The sequence below is a fragment of the Erigeron canadensis genome, chromosome 8 (assembly GCF_010389155.1).
Source record: "Erigeron canadensis isolate Cc75 chromosome 8, C_canadensis_v1, whole genome shotgun sequence".
Classification (NCBI taxonomy): Eukaryota; Viridiplantae; Streptophyta; class Magnoliopsida; order Asterales; family Asteraceae; genus Erigeron; species Erigeron canadensis.
Genome location: NC_057768.1, coordinates 49,306,501 through 49,323,089, shown reverse-complemented (window position 1 = coordinate 49,323,089; position 16,589 = coordinate 49,306,501). Strand labels below are relative to the sequence as shown.

General features: G+C 30.4%; 2 protein-coding genes across 2 annotated transcripts; one reads left to right on the top strand and one right to left on the bottom strand.

The window, feature by feature from the left end:
• Positions 1-192: 192 nt before the first annotated feature.
• LOC122578472 (probable LRR receptor-like serine/threonine-protein kinase At1g63430) lies at positions 193-4,922 on the bottom strand. Its single transcript, XM_043750444.1, has 13 exons — positions 4,752-4,922; positions 4,375-4,507; positions 4,067-4,138; positions 3,838-3,981; positions 3,600-3,749; positions 3,380-3,496; positions 2,680-2,744; positions 2,334-2,588; positions 2,038-2,243; positions 1,815-1,947; positions 1,298-1,455; positions 996-1,211; positions 193-668 (listed from the first exon to the last, which is right to left on the bottom strand). The coding sequence occupies exons 1-13, from the start codon at positions 4,864-4,866 to the stop codon at positions 420-422; spliced, it is 2,013 nt and encodes a 670-aa protein (XP_043606379.1). The 5' UTR covers positions 4,867-4,922; the 3' UTR covers positions 193-419.
• A 10,337-nt stretch (positions 4,923-15,259) lies between these two features.
• On the top strand, positions 15,260-16,182 carry LOC122609691 (protein LURP-one-related 11-like). The gene is made up of 3 exons (XM_043782641.1): positions 15,260-15,508; positions 15,699-15,941; positions 16,045-16,182. The coding sequence occupies exons 1-3, from the start codon at positions 15,260-15,262 to the stop codon at positions 16,180-16,182; spliced, it is 630 nt and encodes a 209-aa protein (XP_043638576.1).
• The last annotated feature ends 407 nt before the right edge of the window (positions 16,183-16,589 follow it).

Sequence of the window (16,589 nt, the reverse complement as noted above, 5' to 3'; positions counted from 1 at the left end):
TTGATCGCTATAATCTTCATTCCAAAATATATAAGAAAAGCAGTACTTCTCTAACTTTACTGGGATAACACCGGAAGCATGGGGAGTTGCTAGTTTAACATTTTTGAAGAAACAATCACTGCAGCCACAGTATTATCACCAATTTGTTAAATCAATATTTTTACTAAAAACTACACCGATTTGACAAATGAATTCCTATAGATTGTTGCAACTACCCAAGAATGTATGAAATGAATTAAACCCATTTATGTCAGCTACCCAAAATTGGTCATGAACACATTATAACCTCTTCCCTATACTCTTTTACTAGGCCAAATTTACATAAACTCATCAAAAGATCAAGATCTCTAATCCAATGCTTAAAAAGATGGTTGATCGTCAAAAATTTACTACATATGATCTGATATCCTACACCTGGGTCACGACGAAAGCGCAAGCTCCTCTGCCCATGCTAATGATGAAGCCTTGAGCTCTGATGATCCTGTGGTGTCGAGTTTGCTTTCCAACATTGAGCACAACTCTTGCATGGTTATGGTATCTTTAGGCCTTATTTGAATGCAAATAGTGACAACCTCACGTATTGCTTCAAGATCTTCATCTCTGAAATGTTTCAATGCAGGATCTACAACTGAAGCTATCTTGTCAGGCTCTTCAAGATAATCTATAGCCTGATGATATCAATAAAGTTACATATCAGTTCATTGTATCAAAAATAAAATCTTAAAGGCCAATTACTAAAAGAGAACATTCCCTCACTAACAGAGATGGCAATTTAGACGCATTTACTGGGTTGATTTCGGTTATGGTCTAGAATCTAGATAAGGGTCAAATGGGTCACATGTGTTAAAAGTGACCCAAAGTATGATTTGAATTTTTTTTAAAACTCAAATCATTTATAATGGAAGTAATTATATTTGCCAAAAAACGTGCCCAGCCCAGCCATGCCCTGCCCTGCCCTGCCCATTTTGACCTATTACTCACTAATATGATCTTACCCAGTCTACAATAAATCCCTTGTCTTTGCAGATTGGAGGCCGTCCACTGATGATTTCCAACAAAAGAACACCAAACGCATAAATGTTGCCCTGGATATCCAAATGGCATGATTGTAGTGAACTTGGTTGAACACACTCGGCACCTTCATTGCTAATAGAAGTAGAGCTGTTCTCTGATCGAGTAAGAATAGTTTTCCAGCTTTCAAAATCAACTAGCTACATAGACCAAGTATATACAACTGATTAACATGGTTAACTACCATTGCAGAACTTTAGTGGAAGGAAATGTATAAAGGTGGTACCTTTGGTGAAAAATCCTCTGTAAGGTACACCGCACTAGAGTTTAACTCAGATACTGTAAACGGCGGCTCAATTTCAGTATGCATATACTTCAGACCTTTTGCAATTCCCATAATAATCATCATCCTTCGAGTCCAACTTAACTGACACCCTTCTTCATCTACGATACAACAGAAAACATTCAAAAATAAATCTTTATAACAAACTCTAAAATCTAAACCATGAAGCTAGAGGTGGCAAGGTAGATTAGTAGGGTACGAGGGTGGAGTGGGTAATAACCTAGTAGGACAAAACAAGTGGGGTCGAAAGCAGTCATTTTGGTACTGGTAAAATGGGCTGCGGTTGGGTTGAGTCATGCATTTTGCCAGTATTTTTTATTCCCTTTTTTGGTAAATAATTAATGTATTAACTATGATTACATAGAAATAATTTACAATAACCATATACATCATTGGATATAATGATTCAGGAGGTTAGGTGCGCACTAGAAATAGAGTTTGGATGAACTTTAAGACTTACAATGAAGGTGCTCAGACAATGTCCCATTTGATGCATACTCAAAAACTAACATCCTTGTAAATGGAATCCCTTCAATACAATATCCCAGCAATTTCCCTGTGTTTTCATGATTTAGCCTTGCCAAATCCGCAACCTGATCAGCACAAAACAAAAGTTGAGTTAAAAGACAGGATTCTAAAAACCTATAAAATAATAATTTTTAGATTTTAAGGCTTCACATTACCTCCTTTTGAAATTGTAACTCAAGATGGCTCGTCCAGTGTTCTTCCTGGTTGCAAAGGGTAATGACCGCAATTTCAGGCCCACCTTTCATGTTACCTTTGTAAATTACACTATCTGATGACGACCCAATTATATTGCTAAAACCTTCACAGGCAACTTCAAGTTCTTGTCGACTGTATCTTGTCACATCCTTTAGCATACCGGTATCTGCATACCCACAAGATGATAAAATTGAACAAAAAATTGTATGCAAACATCAAACAATAAATGTCTTGATAAAAAAGGAAGTTTCCTCACCGATAACGATCTCCATATGGTCTTTTTCAGTTGTGGATTTCTTCCAAGGAATAATAATTGGTTGTTTGCCTTTATATCTACGAGCGGCTGTGAAAAGGGCAATAAGGAAGAACGCGCCCACCATCACTCCAGTCACTACTTCTATAGAAGTAATCCATGCAGGTTTTGAAGAATGATGGGCCTCTAGTTTATCTTCAGCGGGACGCTGATTAACATCTCCCGTAACTAGGGGTTTATTAGCTGGTGCGGCTTTACCTACATTCAGAAAAATGACCTGTATTAATTCCGAGAGTCATCTCTTTGTATCACATCGCAATAAATCCGTCTGTTCATTACTAATAAATACCGCATAGTTCAGGGGCCCGTGGTGTGATATTTTTGTACTTTATGCAGTTTCCCTGAAAGCTGGTGCTGTAAGAGAAGAATGAAGGAAATTAGAGCATTAACACAGAATTGCAAGCGAAAATTTCGACCCATTTATTTGTGCTCTGACTGATTCAATTTGTAGTCTGTCCCTAGCTGTTAACTGATTAAAAGGGTATAAATATAATAAAGCTTAAAAGCAATGTGTTGGCAGTCTCCAAATGTAATTCAATGCATAGAAACTATATAATCATTTAACTTAACAATTATACTACTATGGAAATAATGCATCATAATGAAAAGAAAAAAAATAGTTTTCAATTTAGGAGGTGTATCTTCCAAAAGGTATATATTGGCAGGGATACCCTTGATGACGAGTTCCTTTTTGGCACCAGCCATTGGCCACCCCACAAGGAGTAGCTCCAGAAGGATGTGTATGAAATGGGTCGTACTAGTCAACAGGTCAAGATTTCGCTTAAATTATATTTTTAATCCTTACAACCTATTCAATCATTTTACATAAAAAGATCATATCACAACATATTACAGTACAAGTGTATAACTTTTGTAAAGGATATAAAAGAATCCCAAAAAAGTGTTATGGTCAAATATAAATTACGCCCCTTTTCCCATTTTGCCGCTTATACACACAATACACTGAAAATATGAAGAATGAAAGGTACCTCGGAAGATATTCCAAGCATTTAGGTATACTCCCTACTAGGAAGTTGAAAGAAAAATCCGCAACTTTTAAAGGAGATGCACGACAAAAACCTAACACATTCGCATTTGAGGCATTCCTGGATCAACAAAATCAAAATATTAAGACACGTGTACGCAGTTACAATGACATCTCCCCAACATATCCATATAAATAAACTACTGAGAAACTCTTTAACTTACATTCCTTTCACTGTACTAGCCAAATCTGTAACATTAGCACCCGGAACCGGACCTTGCAGTTTATTCCTATCCAACCGAAGTTCTTGAAGGTACTTAAGATTCCCAAGCTCTGAAGGCAAATTCCCAGTCAATCCATTCGATTGTAGGTTTCTGACAATTATAAAATAGCTTCAGACTTAGGACAAACATGTTGTTTGCTTCATTCGAATATAAAGTACGAGCAACAAAATAGACTTACATCCTAACAATGCTAGCAAGATCGCCAAGTTCATGTGGTATCGGTCCAGATAGCTGGTTCTTCCCCAAATCTAAGATTTTTAGGTGCTTTAGTAGTCCAAGTTCTTTAGGTATTGAGCCCATGAGATTATTCTCATGTAAAATCCTGCAAGTATGGCCATATTGTGATGTGAATTATGATCTTTTAAATATGTTCTTGAGGTGAGTTAAATTGCAGAGTACAAACGTACAGTTCACGCAAGGATGTGAGCTGAGACAATTCTTCGGCTATGAACCCCTTTATGGAACAGCCAGTAATGTTACTGCACACACAAAAATAATTTCGAAAAAACAAATTATGTGAAAAAAACTACTGGAAAAGAAGAACTTTTTGACTCATGAGTCCTGCACAAGGATGAACATTTAAAGAACTTTTTGACTCATGAGTCCTGCACAAGGATGAACATTTAAAGCAACCCTACATATATAGATCATATATACATATAAATACACAGATATGAATGGAAAAAAAAAAAAAGAAAAAAGAAAAATGCCTTACATTTTTCTAACATGATCATCAGAGCAAACGATACCAAACCAATTACAAGGATTTGAATCTAGGGCATTCCAATTTGATAGAACCAATAATGGGTCATCAAATATACCTTGTTTGAACAGTGTAAGAGCATGAACTGCAAAAAAATATATACTCAATAAATGTCATTCATTTATTAATGGATTTCTTGCTAAATCCTACAAATATCAAAATCTTACACCAAACAAGATATATAAAATAAACAACCACATTGATCATAATATTAACGGAAATAGTTTTCTCTGTTTAGGTCTAAACACTGGGCAGTTAATATTAGAAATAACTTCTACAACCATTCATAATAATCTATAATATAATAAAAATAATAAATTAATGCATACCTTCTTTTGGCAGAGCAGCACAACTAGAATCAAGAAGAAGGCCAAAAGTAACACATAGAAGTTGAAATATAATCAATCTTTTCATTTTCTCTTCTCTAAAACATCGAATAAGCATTCCCCAATAAAACCCAGAAAAATCCAAAAAGATTATTGAAAAATAATCTTGAAAGTAATAATCTTTTGTAACATATACAAAACAATCAAGAACAAAAAAGCTTAATCTTTAATATGTTTTAACAGCAACCGACTTAATCAAATCAGTAAAAAACGTGGTTAAAAAGTGGGATTAAATAGATTAAAGCAATACCCACTTGGATAAAACTTGAACTTTAAGAGAGATTTGGTAAGTAATAATGGTTTCTAGAAAAAAAAAATGTGTATACACAGAATGAATGAATTTTGTAAAGTTGGAATGTTTGATTTCTGTCATTTTATTTCATGATTAAAAAAAGTTAATTGATTGGCGGTTTTTTAGAAATCTTTATTTTCAGAACCTTTATTTAAAGGTTATAATTGTCTTTTAATAACTTTTACATTTCTACAGCTGGACTTTATCAAAATCATTAGGTTTATAAATTAGTGAATCAGGTTAAATATTTAGAAGATAATAATGTACTAATCATTTTCATGGTACGTTTTCCAAATTAGTAGATATAACTTATATTTAATTTTGTAAATTATTAAAAAAAATTATGATACCTCTCTTTCAATTTTATATTTTCTATTTTTGACACCTAATTTACACCAAATATTAGGATGTGCATTGTTTGGTCTAAACCGGCTAAATCGTTTAAACCAAAGTAATTGGACGGATTGGTCGGTTTAAAATCAAAAACTTAAACTATTGATTTGTCTTTTTAATAAACCGCTCTTATGGTTTGGTTTGTGGTTTTAGACTTTTATCAAACCGGTTTAACCAAACCGAACCATTTAATTATATCAATATTTTGTTTATTATTATTATTAGTATTATTATTATATATACATGTATATATTAATATTCAATATTATAAATTATAAATAACAAATTATTAGTTGGTATAAAGTTGAACATATTCAAATTCTAGATTTAAAATTTTCAAAGATACGATTCCTAAATCACCAAACTAATTAATATTATATTATTTATATTTTTCGAAATACTTTGTGTTTCATTTTAAGTATAAGTGAAATTTTTTGCAATTTAGTATTACTAAAAGCTTTTATATATAAACGTCAAAAGTATGATAACTGTTTAACCGGATCAAATCAAACCGGTTAATTGGTTTTGGTTGGTTTGGTTTGACATAACAATTTAGACGGATTGGTTTGAAAAAATGTCAAACCGTTTACATTGGTTTGGTTGAAATTTTAAATAAAAAAAAAAACCAAACCAGACCACACACATCCCTACCAAATATATTTCTCTTTCATTTGATTTTCTTTTCTTCACAAAGTAGAGACAGACACACTTGTAAAATTGTAATTGTTAGTTTATTACGTTAAGAAAGAAATTTGTTACCTGATGTAAAGATGACCAACTAGACTAGTACGTAATTTTTTTTCTTGGAACGATCTAGTACCTAATGTTGATATATATGATTAAAGTCTAAACACACGTACACCATAGCGAAAAAGAAATTAGTAATACTTTTTTTTTACTTTTGATTTTGAAATATCATTCCTACAACTAGACATTAGAAATTAGAATATATAAATAACACATGAGATGTGGCCGTTAAAAAATAACCCATGGAGTGTGAGAAACTGTGGTTCGTAGAAATTAGTAGGCAAAATATAAAAACCTCTTTAAATTTGAAAGTCGCTTTCCAATCGAAGTCATGTGTATATATTCCAAGGGCGCATGTTAAATAAATAACACAAAATCGGCAATCCCCACTAACAAACACTTCCCGTCCACTTATTATTATTGTAAAATAAAATGTAAATAAAAGTTTGGTCAAACTCTCACATCGAGTGGATACATTAGAAAAATTAAAATTAAAAAAAAAAAAAAAAAAAACAGTTATGATAAATTAATCATAACGTACTTGACACACTATAGAGTATATATAGACTGTAGACATAGCAAATACTCGCCTATAAATTAAGTCAGTTACTTTATTTGTTTGAGTGTTTTGGTTTATAAAACAAAGTGAAATGCTAAGGCTGTATTTAACGTGCATAAAAAAATTTGTACCATTCATATTAAAAGTTTATGCACCTTAAAAACAGGCCTAAAGGTTGTATTTAACAAACCCCTAAAACAAAAGATATTATTTAAGTATTTTGGTTTATAAAAATGACACTATATATCAACTTCCATACTCATAGCCGTGAATTGAAGATACAGTACTAGGTCCATTTAAGATGGTTTTTTAATTTCATTGCTATTTTCATTCATTCTCGTTAAACGGATAAATGTTTCCTTGTTTAGTAAATGAATTTTAGAGAGTTTGCATAATGAGTTGTTTCTTGTATTTATATTTTTACGTTCATTCAAGAGAAAGCAGGAGAACTTAAAAAAATTGAAAGGTCATCTTCAACTTGTAGTGAAGGGAAGAGTTGTTAGGAGTGGTTGATTTTCTGTTGGTTTTAGTTAAAAGTTTAGATTTTTTGATATATTATTATTACCACCATATTCATATCCATATTAATTTTATGATTATGAAAAGACCATGTTTGTAGTCATGAAAACTTTAGTTATATTTTCGAATAGTTTTACCATTATAAGTACTAATTTTTAAGTACCACGTATAACTTTAATTAACTTAGCACTTAGCGCTTAAATGAGATGGTAATATAATAACCATAAAAATAAATAATTCAACTCAATTCCAAATATATAATAAATAAAATAAAGAAGTTAAATAGGTAAAAGGATTTTTTTTCATGTTCATGTTATTATGAGTCTTACAAGAAACATTGATCTAGATGTACGTAGCCTAATCTGAATAGGGGATGATATTTGGATCACTCTTTTTAATTTTTTTACCATTATGTACAAGTATCATTACAGACTGTTAACTGCACAGATATTGTAAAATAATCAAATAATTTGGTACTAATATCAATTCTCAATTTGAATTATTTCGTAACTATTTCCAGTCATTTTTCTAACCATTCCAAAATGTTTACTTGTAGAGTTTTAGTCATAAGAGCTAGCGTAAAGTAATATGATATCTGGTCACAATATCTTAGTTTTTTAATTTCAAAATTATAGGTAAACCTTTTTAAAAAAAAAAATGGAACACTCAATCATATCATTTCTAATGCGGATTGATGACCTACTAATAAGATATTTGAATTTGGGATATTCCACTCAGATTTGAATATCATTTTCTACATCTGTCAGGTACATTATTCCAATGTTACTTTCTACAAACATTTGACATCTATAATTCATTATTTATCTTTCTTGATCTCATACATTCAATATAACATTATTCTTTTGAACCAATATCATGATATATTGATACTACGATATTATGCCGAATTCGTTTGTGTTACCCTAGCGCTATGCATGCTTTTTCCTCCGATATAGAATATTAGTTTTGATATAAATAAATTTTAATTCATGATCAAATAAGCAGAAAAACAATTTTAGGAAATCGGAGAGAGAGTATAAATAAATTTGTCAACCTAAACTTTGTAACGAGTGACCAACAAATTATCAAAAACGAAAACTCGGAATGCCACTTGACATCCGGGAGCCCACAGGTAATATGGGCTCAGCAGAAACAACATTCAAGCGGCCCAAAATATGGTTTAAGTTTTCTAATGAAAGAGGACATAAGAATGACTGAATGAGGTATATAACCGTATAACTTATAAGTTTTCTAGAATGAATGAAAAAATTGTCTGCTTAGTCAATAAACAATATAAATATCCTTTGTTTTTCTATTTGCGGGCTAAACACAATGTATAGCATTGGATTGGCTTGACATCATAGTTCTTTAATTAGAAATAAACTGACAATAACTAAAATTTCATTTTTAAGTCCTAAGTTAGGTATCTTTCTAAGTCAAAGCCGACAAACAAGTTTATGTAAAGTGCTTGTTTTCTAGTACTTTTTAATAACCATAAATGACTGTATCACATAGTATTACATTATCATATTTATGTTGAAAAAATTACTCACTTATACTTTAACATTAAAAATAAACTATATCTTAAGGATATAGAATGCAATGAATATGCCATATGTTTTAGGCAATGATAGAGTAGCAATGACCTCAAGTTCATTGGGGAACAATTAATATAAAAATAAAAGATAAGAATAGCACTAATAATGATAATAATATAAAGAAAACTTATAGTCAATATTTTTGATATGGCTTTGGTCCAAAAAGAGAGAACAATTCAAACTGGATGTGGGAGTATCACCAATTCAACGCACGTTGCCTACTCAGACAAAAGAAAAAACAAACATACACATGTATAATGTATGTGGCTATGTGCTAATTAAAAATATATCAATATATGATAGAAAAGAAAGGATTTTAAAATATACTATGTTTTTGAGGTTTTTTTTTAAGAAATGGGATGGATAAAAAGAAGGTAAAATGATAAGATAAAAATTAAATAAATCAAATAGAACATTTACATACCCAAAAAGTTAGACTTGAATATTTAAAATGAGATAATATTAAACTCTGAACCTTAACATATTTATATGTTCTCGCGGGAGTATACAATGATAACTTCTGGACACTCATGTCCGATCGTGAGACTGCTTGTTGGACGTCCAATGACACTTTACTCCGACCTGAGCAATCCGCCAAAAGCAACCAAAATATTTCTTGGTAAATCAGGCGAAAATTTGAACTTGCTCAAAGCAAAATTTGTTGCACATGACAAAAATATGTTTTGAGCTTATTATTATTAGTGTAAAATGAATTGTATCATTTTTAAAAGATTTGAAAAAATCAATCTATTCTATTCATATATCTCTATTCTTCTTTTTATGAATATTCATATATCTCTATTCTTCTTTTTCCTTCATAAAGTAACCCATTAAGAGACATTGGGAGTAAATTATACATGTGGTTTCTAACTTTCTATGATTTGGCCTGATTTCAATAATCATTCCTAACCTTTTATATTTGGATTTGGCTTGGGCTTCTGCTTCAGCTTCATTAATGATCCAATTTTTAGCGTGTGTTAGATGACAATCATTAAGCACATGGGGGGATGTTCCGTGCTTTCACGGTTTCACCACAACAAACTTGCACCGATAGTTTTGTACCGTATCTTTTAACACAAATGATATCGGATTCTTGACAGAAGTGAGCCAAGACCAAAAACCAAAATCAAACGTAAACTGAAAACCGATTTCCGATTTCAGAACTATAACACATTGCCTTGTTAAAAAAAAAGAAAAGAAATTGGACTACCAATGAAGCCAAATCTAAAAATTAGAACTAGTGGAGGCAAATATAAATAATTAACTATAAATGAAATCTGACAAAACAATAAGGACCATCCGTGTAATTTAGTCAATAATATGAAGAACTGTATTATATAAGTTTGGAACTTCGTCACTTTATTTAACTTTATATTAAGATAGGAAGATGTATTTGTGCTACCAAGTACCAACTCATGCTCTTCCAATCTTCTCCCAATACATTAATCAAACAACAAACCATTTTATCTTTTAGTTATATATATATATATATATATGATTTTTTCGGTAAACAACCTAATTTCAAACACGTACGCACGAACACACTACCCAAGTAAATTAAGATAAAAGTCAGTAGGTCACTTTGATGTGTAGACAATGGTGGATATATACTTTTCCAAACAATTTATTGCATATATATATATATTGTAAAGCATTTGACTTTTTATATTTTAAAAAATAACTTTAAACTTAATTTGAATATATAATATCTTCACTCAATATATACCTATGTTAGTACTTTTGATTAAAACTATTTACAACATACATCATTTAACCCTAAATATGTGAATGGTATATTTATAATAAGTTTTCTTCCGCTCAACGAGGCTAAGTGGTAGCAAGCGTCATAAATTAAGTTCATGCAACTTTTGAAAACCAAAATGTTTGGCAAGTGTTTATTTAGCAGTAAAAAGATAAATAGCCAACTTGGCATTGTTTAAGGTTGGTGACTAAAGTGTTGCATGAAAAGTCACTTGAAGTAGGGCATGGAAAGACACTTTTAGTAGGATGTATTAAACTGTGTCTTTAGTGGAAGTATCAATAAATAGAAAATTGGTGTAGTGACAGAAACTTAGTTCATTTGCATGTGATATATCTTATTTAATTTTCAGGTTTTTATGCATTTGAGAGGAATGATTAATTCTCTTAAGAAAAAAAAAAAAAAAAAGCCTAAAAGTCCTTTTAAAAACCTTAGACTATGATAAGTGTAATTCATTTATTCTTTTTTTTAATTTTCTCTCTTGATTTTTCCATTTGACATGATCTTATGATTTCGAGTATTTTTAGATCATTTGTTAAAAGAATCAATCATTTTCCTACATTTAATTGTATTGTATATTGTAAATTGTTTGTAGTAATCTTTACTCGTATAGATACACAATAGAGAATGATCATAAACACTGACATATAGGTTGGAAATACTCGACGAGTACTCAAGAGTCGAAGATTGATTGAAGTGCTATATTGTGAGTCGACCACATATGTTAAGCGGGGGCACTTGGGAAGTACTCTAAAGTAATACTCCCAAGTCCATAATCCATTGGCCTTGGAAAGCATAACATCTTTTGCAACCATGATGTTATATGTATGATAAGTATTTACAAAATGATCGACTGATTTTCATATATAGTAAAATACAACTTAAATAACCTTAATGATATCTCACTAATCTTTAAAATTGAACATTGATGATATCATCATTAATCTAAATATATATTAAAACTCCTAATAATTATTATCTAAAAAGATTATTATATTAATATTTATAATAATTATTGTAGAATAAGTGTCATTAATTTATATATTCTTTATTTTATATCAATAATTTACACGTTTTAGCCCTACCGAATACTTTAATTTTTAATTATAACATTTTGTAGTTATCAACTTGATAACTTTGCTTTAGATTTTCACAATCAATTTATTTATAATTTTCAATATACTATTTATAATTTCATAAATTATTAAAACTATATGTATACTTATATTTTCATTGTGTATATAAATCGGAAATATCAAATATTCTAATATGTGTAAAACTATTTTTAAATATTTTAGTACAATTATTTTAACCTACCACATATATATATATATATATATATATATATATGTGATACATTGTTTTGAATACGAAATAAATGGTACAGTACTCATGTAAATTATAATTTACTGTATATCAAAAACTGGTTTGTAGTTACATGCCCAGTTTTTAAGTAAACACAATTGTACGTTGGGATATCTCGAGTTAAACTAATTAAAAGATATTTGAAGGTGATGATAAACTACCAATGTCAGATAAAAAGTTATAAACAAATATTGTTTTAAAATATATTACAAACAATGGGAACAATAATGAAATACAATATATACGTACAATTTTTTATAATTAAATTCTTTTAATTTGATTTTATTTATATTTTCTATATTTAAATTTACATACGTATTAAACAAGTCAACTTACTTTGAAAATGGTTTACACATCTCGTGTATATTGCATAGTTCTAGTAAAACACTATCAAAAAACTTTTTACGTATTATAAAGTGTTTATATTATTTATTATGAGGTTTTTATTTCATGAGACAATATTTTATAGTTAATACCGATTTCTTTTGAGAAGAATTTTTTATAATGTTTTTGGCGCAATAGGTATTATTATAAACAAGCTTTCATAAATAGAGTGAGAAATGGTGTTGCAAAAATAATAGACCCGAGTTTGGGAAACCCGATTGTAAACAGGCATTTTACGAATCATGTTTTAAAAACCCGGGAGATAAAAGTCATTAGGTAGAAATAATATTTGACGAACCCATGACCAGAATTCGGGAAATCGGGTCCTCACATCGGCGGGTCCTAAAAGAAATACTTATCATGAGCCTAGGTTCCAAAAAGTCGCGTTTATCAGTTTTTGCAAAGCCATGGACTCATCAAAAACATCTACTTCATCAAAAAATTCATTTAAATCAACTCAAAACTGTCTCGTCTTATATCAATTCTATTAATTATCCCCCTCCAATATTAATTATGATGATATGATATTACGTTTCTACCTTTAAAATTTAATCCATAATTCATGGTCTATCATCAATGCTTCTAAATTCAAAATGAACCTACAACTATATTATTTTCAGTGGCACGGAATTAAAATTAAGCCTTAAAAATTGTCGATCTGTCATAACACGCGGGTATCGTGTTATTTTCTCTTAGGAGTTAGGACCATCTCGTTGAATAGTTTTTACTTTTAAATTCTAATTAGCAATTTTGTTTTTGAAACAAAAGATCAGATTAAACATGATGGTTACAGAAACAATTGAAATCGATCACGAGCAAAAAACCTGGCTAAGCTAGTCTACTACATATTAGTCAAACAAAGCTAGATTGCCATCCTCAAGTAACTTGAATAGAATTAACTTTTACCCTTTACCTTTTTAAGCTTCTAATTGATGAAGATCCTGTCAAGTTGAAATTAACTTGAGGGTCAAGTTAAAAGAATCTCATTTATTTGATGAAAATCAAAAATCAAGATTTAAAGTTAAATTTTAAATCTTGACCTTTAATTTTAATATAAGAGTTTAGATTTTTCCAACTTAACTAGTTAAGTTGAGAATCCTTACCCCCTTCTAATAGATATTGTTTACAGTGTCATATTTTTCGAACTAACTTTAGTTTATCGATCTCTCTCTCTCTTTTTTTGATTATAAATAATTCTTTAAATCTCAAACACATTTTTGTTACCGAATAAATCCTTTATTCTTAAGTTTTTTCTACCTTTAATTTATATCATCATCAAATTCTTTGACTTTGAAGAAGTTTCACAACGAAACGCGGATACAAATTAGCCAGCAACCCAAAATACTGCAATAATTGTTCTGAAGATTCAAATCTTATTATCTTATTTAAAAATTTATAACTTGGTATCCTTAGAATCATCAAATGATGATTCATTTGAAAATGTCTTCAAGCTATATATGGTAGTACCGAAACAACTGATATGTTTGGGGGGATAAGCTTCAAATCAAAATCAAACAATAAATATAGTATGTGGTATAACAATCTAATTGTTCTCAAATCTCAAGGTTTCCGTGGATAAAAAATCAGTGCCAAAAATATAGTACGGCATCTTACTTAATATTCTGATTTCAGTCACTCAACTTAATTAAACAGTTTGCAAGCCCCCAAAGCAATGACACGCATGGGTCCCATTGGCAACCAAATGATCCATGAGTTGGTGGAGTGGTTTGGAATTCCCCTAGTGACCTATAGGTCGCAAGTTTGAATATCCATTCCATCAACTTTAAGATATAGGTAGTCTTTCTATAAGTGCTTGGCTTGGGTATACCTAAGTTCAATTCTAAAGGGGCAAGGTTTACCTCTATTAACCGTCGTGTCTTCGGGCGGATTAGTAGAAGGTTTTCTCCCCATTGGGTATTTGAAATAAGCATTTCTACTTCGAGGGAGCTCTCTAGCGCGGACCCAGTTAAGACAACGTATACTAGACTTTTTGTTGTCAAATCGCGACACAAATTTTTAAGCGAAATTCATCTTTCAAATTATATATATATATATATATATATATATAGTCTAATGTATTTACTTTGCCCAAAATAGAACATAATTAAAATATATGGGAAGTTCATGTGATAATCATCCACAATAAACTCAAGTTATTACATGAATTTCTTTGTGTGAAAGCATGTCAATTACGAGACACATCCTTAATCTTCCATCTTAGGTGCGATGGGCTGCAAGTTATAACTTGATATGTTTATAACTTTATATGCGAATAATGATATGTATATAACATTACATATATCCATTTGTTAATATGTGAACTAAAATGTGAGCATATTCATTCACAAGTTCATAAAATACTATATTAAAGGTTTTTTAAAAAAATTTCTTCTACAACATACTTTTTTATATCCTTTCACATGTGAATGACAAAAAAAACATGTGAACAAATATATTATTTAAGAGTTCTCATGGCTTTTTTTAAAAAAAATGGTTCTCAAAATAAGGAAACTATATATAAATATATATATATATATACACGTAAACAAATTCGTTTACATAAAAACAAAAGATAAACTTAATATTATATATGTTTATATGTGAACTTTTTTAACTAGATAAACAACTTAAAATATTTAACGGTTACTTTTATTATAATGAAAAAAAGTGTTAATATTTTATAAAAGTTTTAATGTTATTGTAGAAGATGGAGTGGAGCCTATCACGAAGAGTTATTTGGAAGTTATATATAAATGGATAAAAGTGCAACTTGATGCGCATACACATATATAATACATGCATACTGAATTGAACTTTTAATTTCTTTGTCCAAAAATGGCAAAAATACATCCTAATTATTGCACACTTTCATCTTCATCATCATCCTCGTCATCTTTCTGTTCAAGCCAAAGAGAAACATACACAGTATGGATGAAATCACTTGTGCTAAACTCAAACGGGTATACAGTTTACGACTCAAATGGAAAAGTCGTTTTTCGTATAGATAATTACGATAGCAAGTGTAGCAGTGAAGTTTATTTGATGGATCTTCAGGGTCGCGTTGTATGCACCATACTTAGAAAGGTACTCAGCTCGTATATATATTTCTACTGTATTTCACATATGCATGCATAATGATGTTATAATTAATCATTAATGCAATTACTGATCACTATATATATGATAGATACAATTTTAAATATAGGTAATTAATATTGAGACTAAATTACGTACTTAATTTATGTTCCAAATTAATGATTAATTTTGCGCGCAGAAACTACTTGCATTCGGGCTCTGGGATTGTCATAACGATACAGATTCTAGTAGTAGACCATGGTTTAAAGTTGGAAAAACTTTCGATTTATTCAATCATAATAAAGAATCTGTGTACGACGTTATATTTGGTACCAATAATGATGAACAAAGTAAAAGTAGCTTGAACCATAGAATACAAGGATCGGTTCACAATCTGCAGGAGTTCAAGATAATTGATGGTCAAGAAAGAGTCGCGGCTGAGGTGAGTAATACGCCTTAATTTATTTGTTAACAAATTAATTAGTTAGTTTTCATTAATTAATTCTCAAAGTTATGATATATTCATAACTTACTTTATGTTCTAGGTAAGAAGAAAGCGATCACCTACTTCAGGGGTCGTGTTGGGTGAAGACGTGTTGTGCGTGACCGTCGAGCCTTTTGTGGATCACATCTTTGTAATGGCCCTAGTCGCAATACATGGATTGATCCATCACAAAATGTAGATATATATATTCATCGATCATCAACCTCATATATATATCCAATATTTTTGCTAATTAATCGATTCAAGAAAACAGATATGCAAATTATCAAGAAATTAAGACTAGCTACTAGACTTAGATTTCATACCGGAAGCTTGTCTTCCGATCGAGTAGTCTGGTTTTTGTCACATAATTTTTGTGCCGGTTAGCTAGTTCAGTTATTGTACATTTGTAGTGCTCTCATATTTCGGTTATTTTTGTATAAAGATATAGATGAGTCAAGTGAGTGATATTTTTTTACTACTACTAACGGCATTTGTAATTAATGCATGTTCACGTCATCATGTAACACCAACTAACAACATCATATCATATATTTTCGACAGCATATAGATTAAAAATATCGATTATTATTATTATTATATATT

What these genes read in the sequence shown, in the direction of transcription:
- LOC122609691 (XM_043782641.1), top strand. Translation starts at nt 15,260, where the DNA reads ATGGCAAAAATACATCCTAATTATTGCACACTTTCATCTTCATCATCA. An exon ending in TATGCACCATACTTAGAAAG is followed by an intron (nt 15,509 to 15,698) that starts GTACTCAGCTCG and finishes TTTTGCGCGCAG; the next exon opens with AAACTACTTGCATTCGGGCT. An exon ending in AAGAAAGAGTCGCGGCTGAG is followed by an intron (nt 15,942 to 16,044) that starts GTGAGTAATACG and finishes TTTATGTTCTAG; the next exon opens with GTAAGAAGAAAGCGATCACC.
- LOC122578472 (XM_043750444.1), bottom strand. Translation starts at nt 4,866, where the DNA reads ATGCTTATTCGATGTTTTAGAGAAGAGAAAATGAAAAGATTGATTATA. An exon ending in AGTTACAATTTCAAAAGGAG is followed by an intron (nt 1,948 to 2,037) that starts GTAATGTGAAGC and finishes TGTGCTGATCAG; the next exon opens with GTTGCGGATTTGGCAAGGCT. An exon ending in CAGAGGATTTTTCACCAAAG is followed by an intron (nt 1,212 to 1,297) that starts GTACCACCTTTA and finishes TGGTCTATGTAG; the next exon opens with CTAGTTGATTTTGAAAGCTG.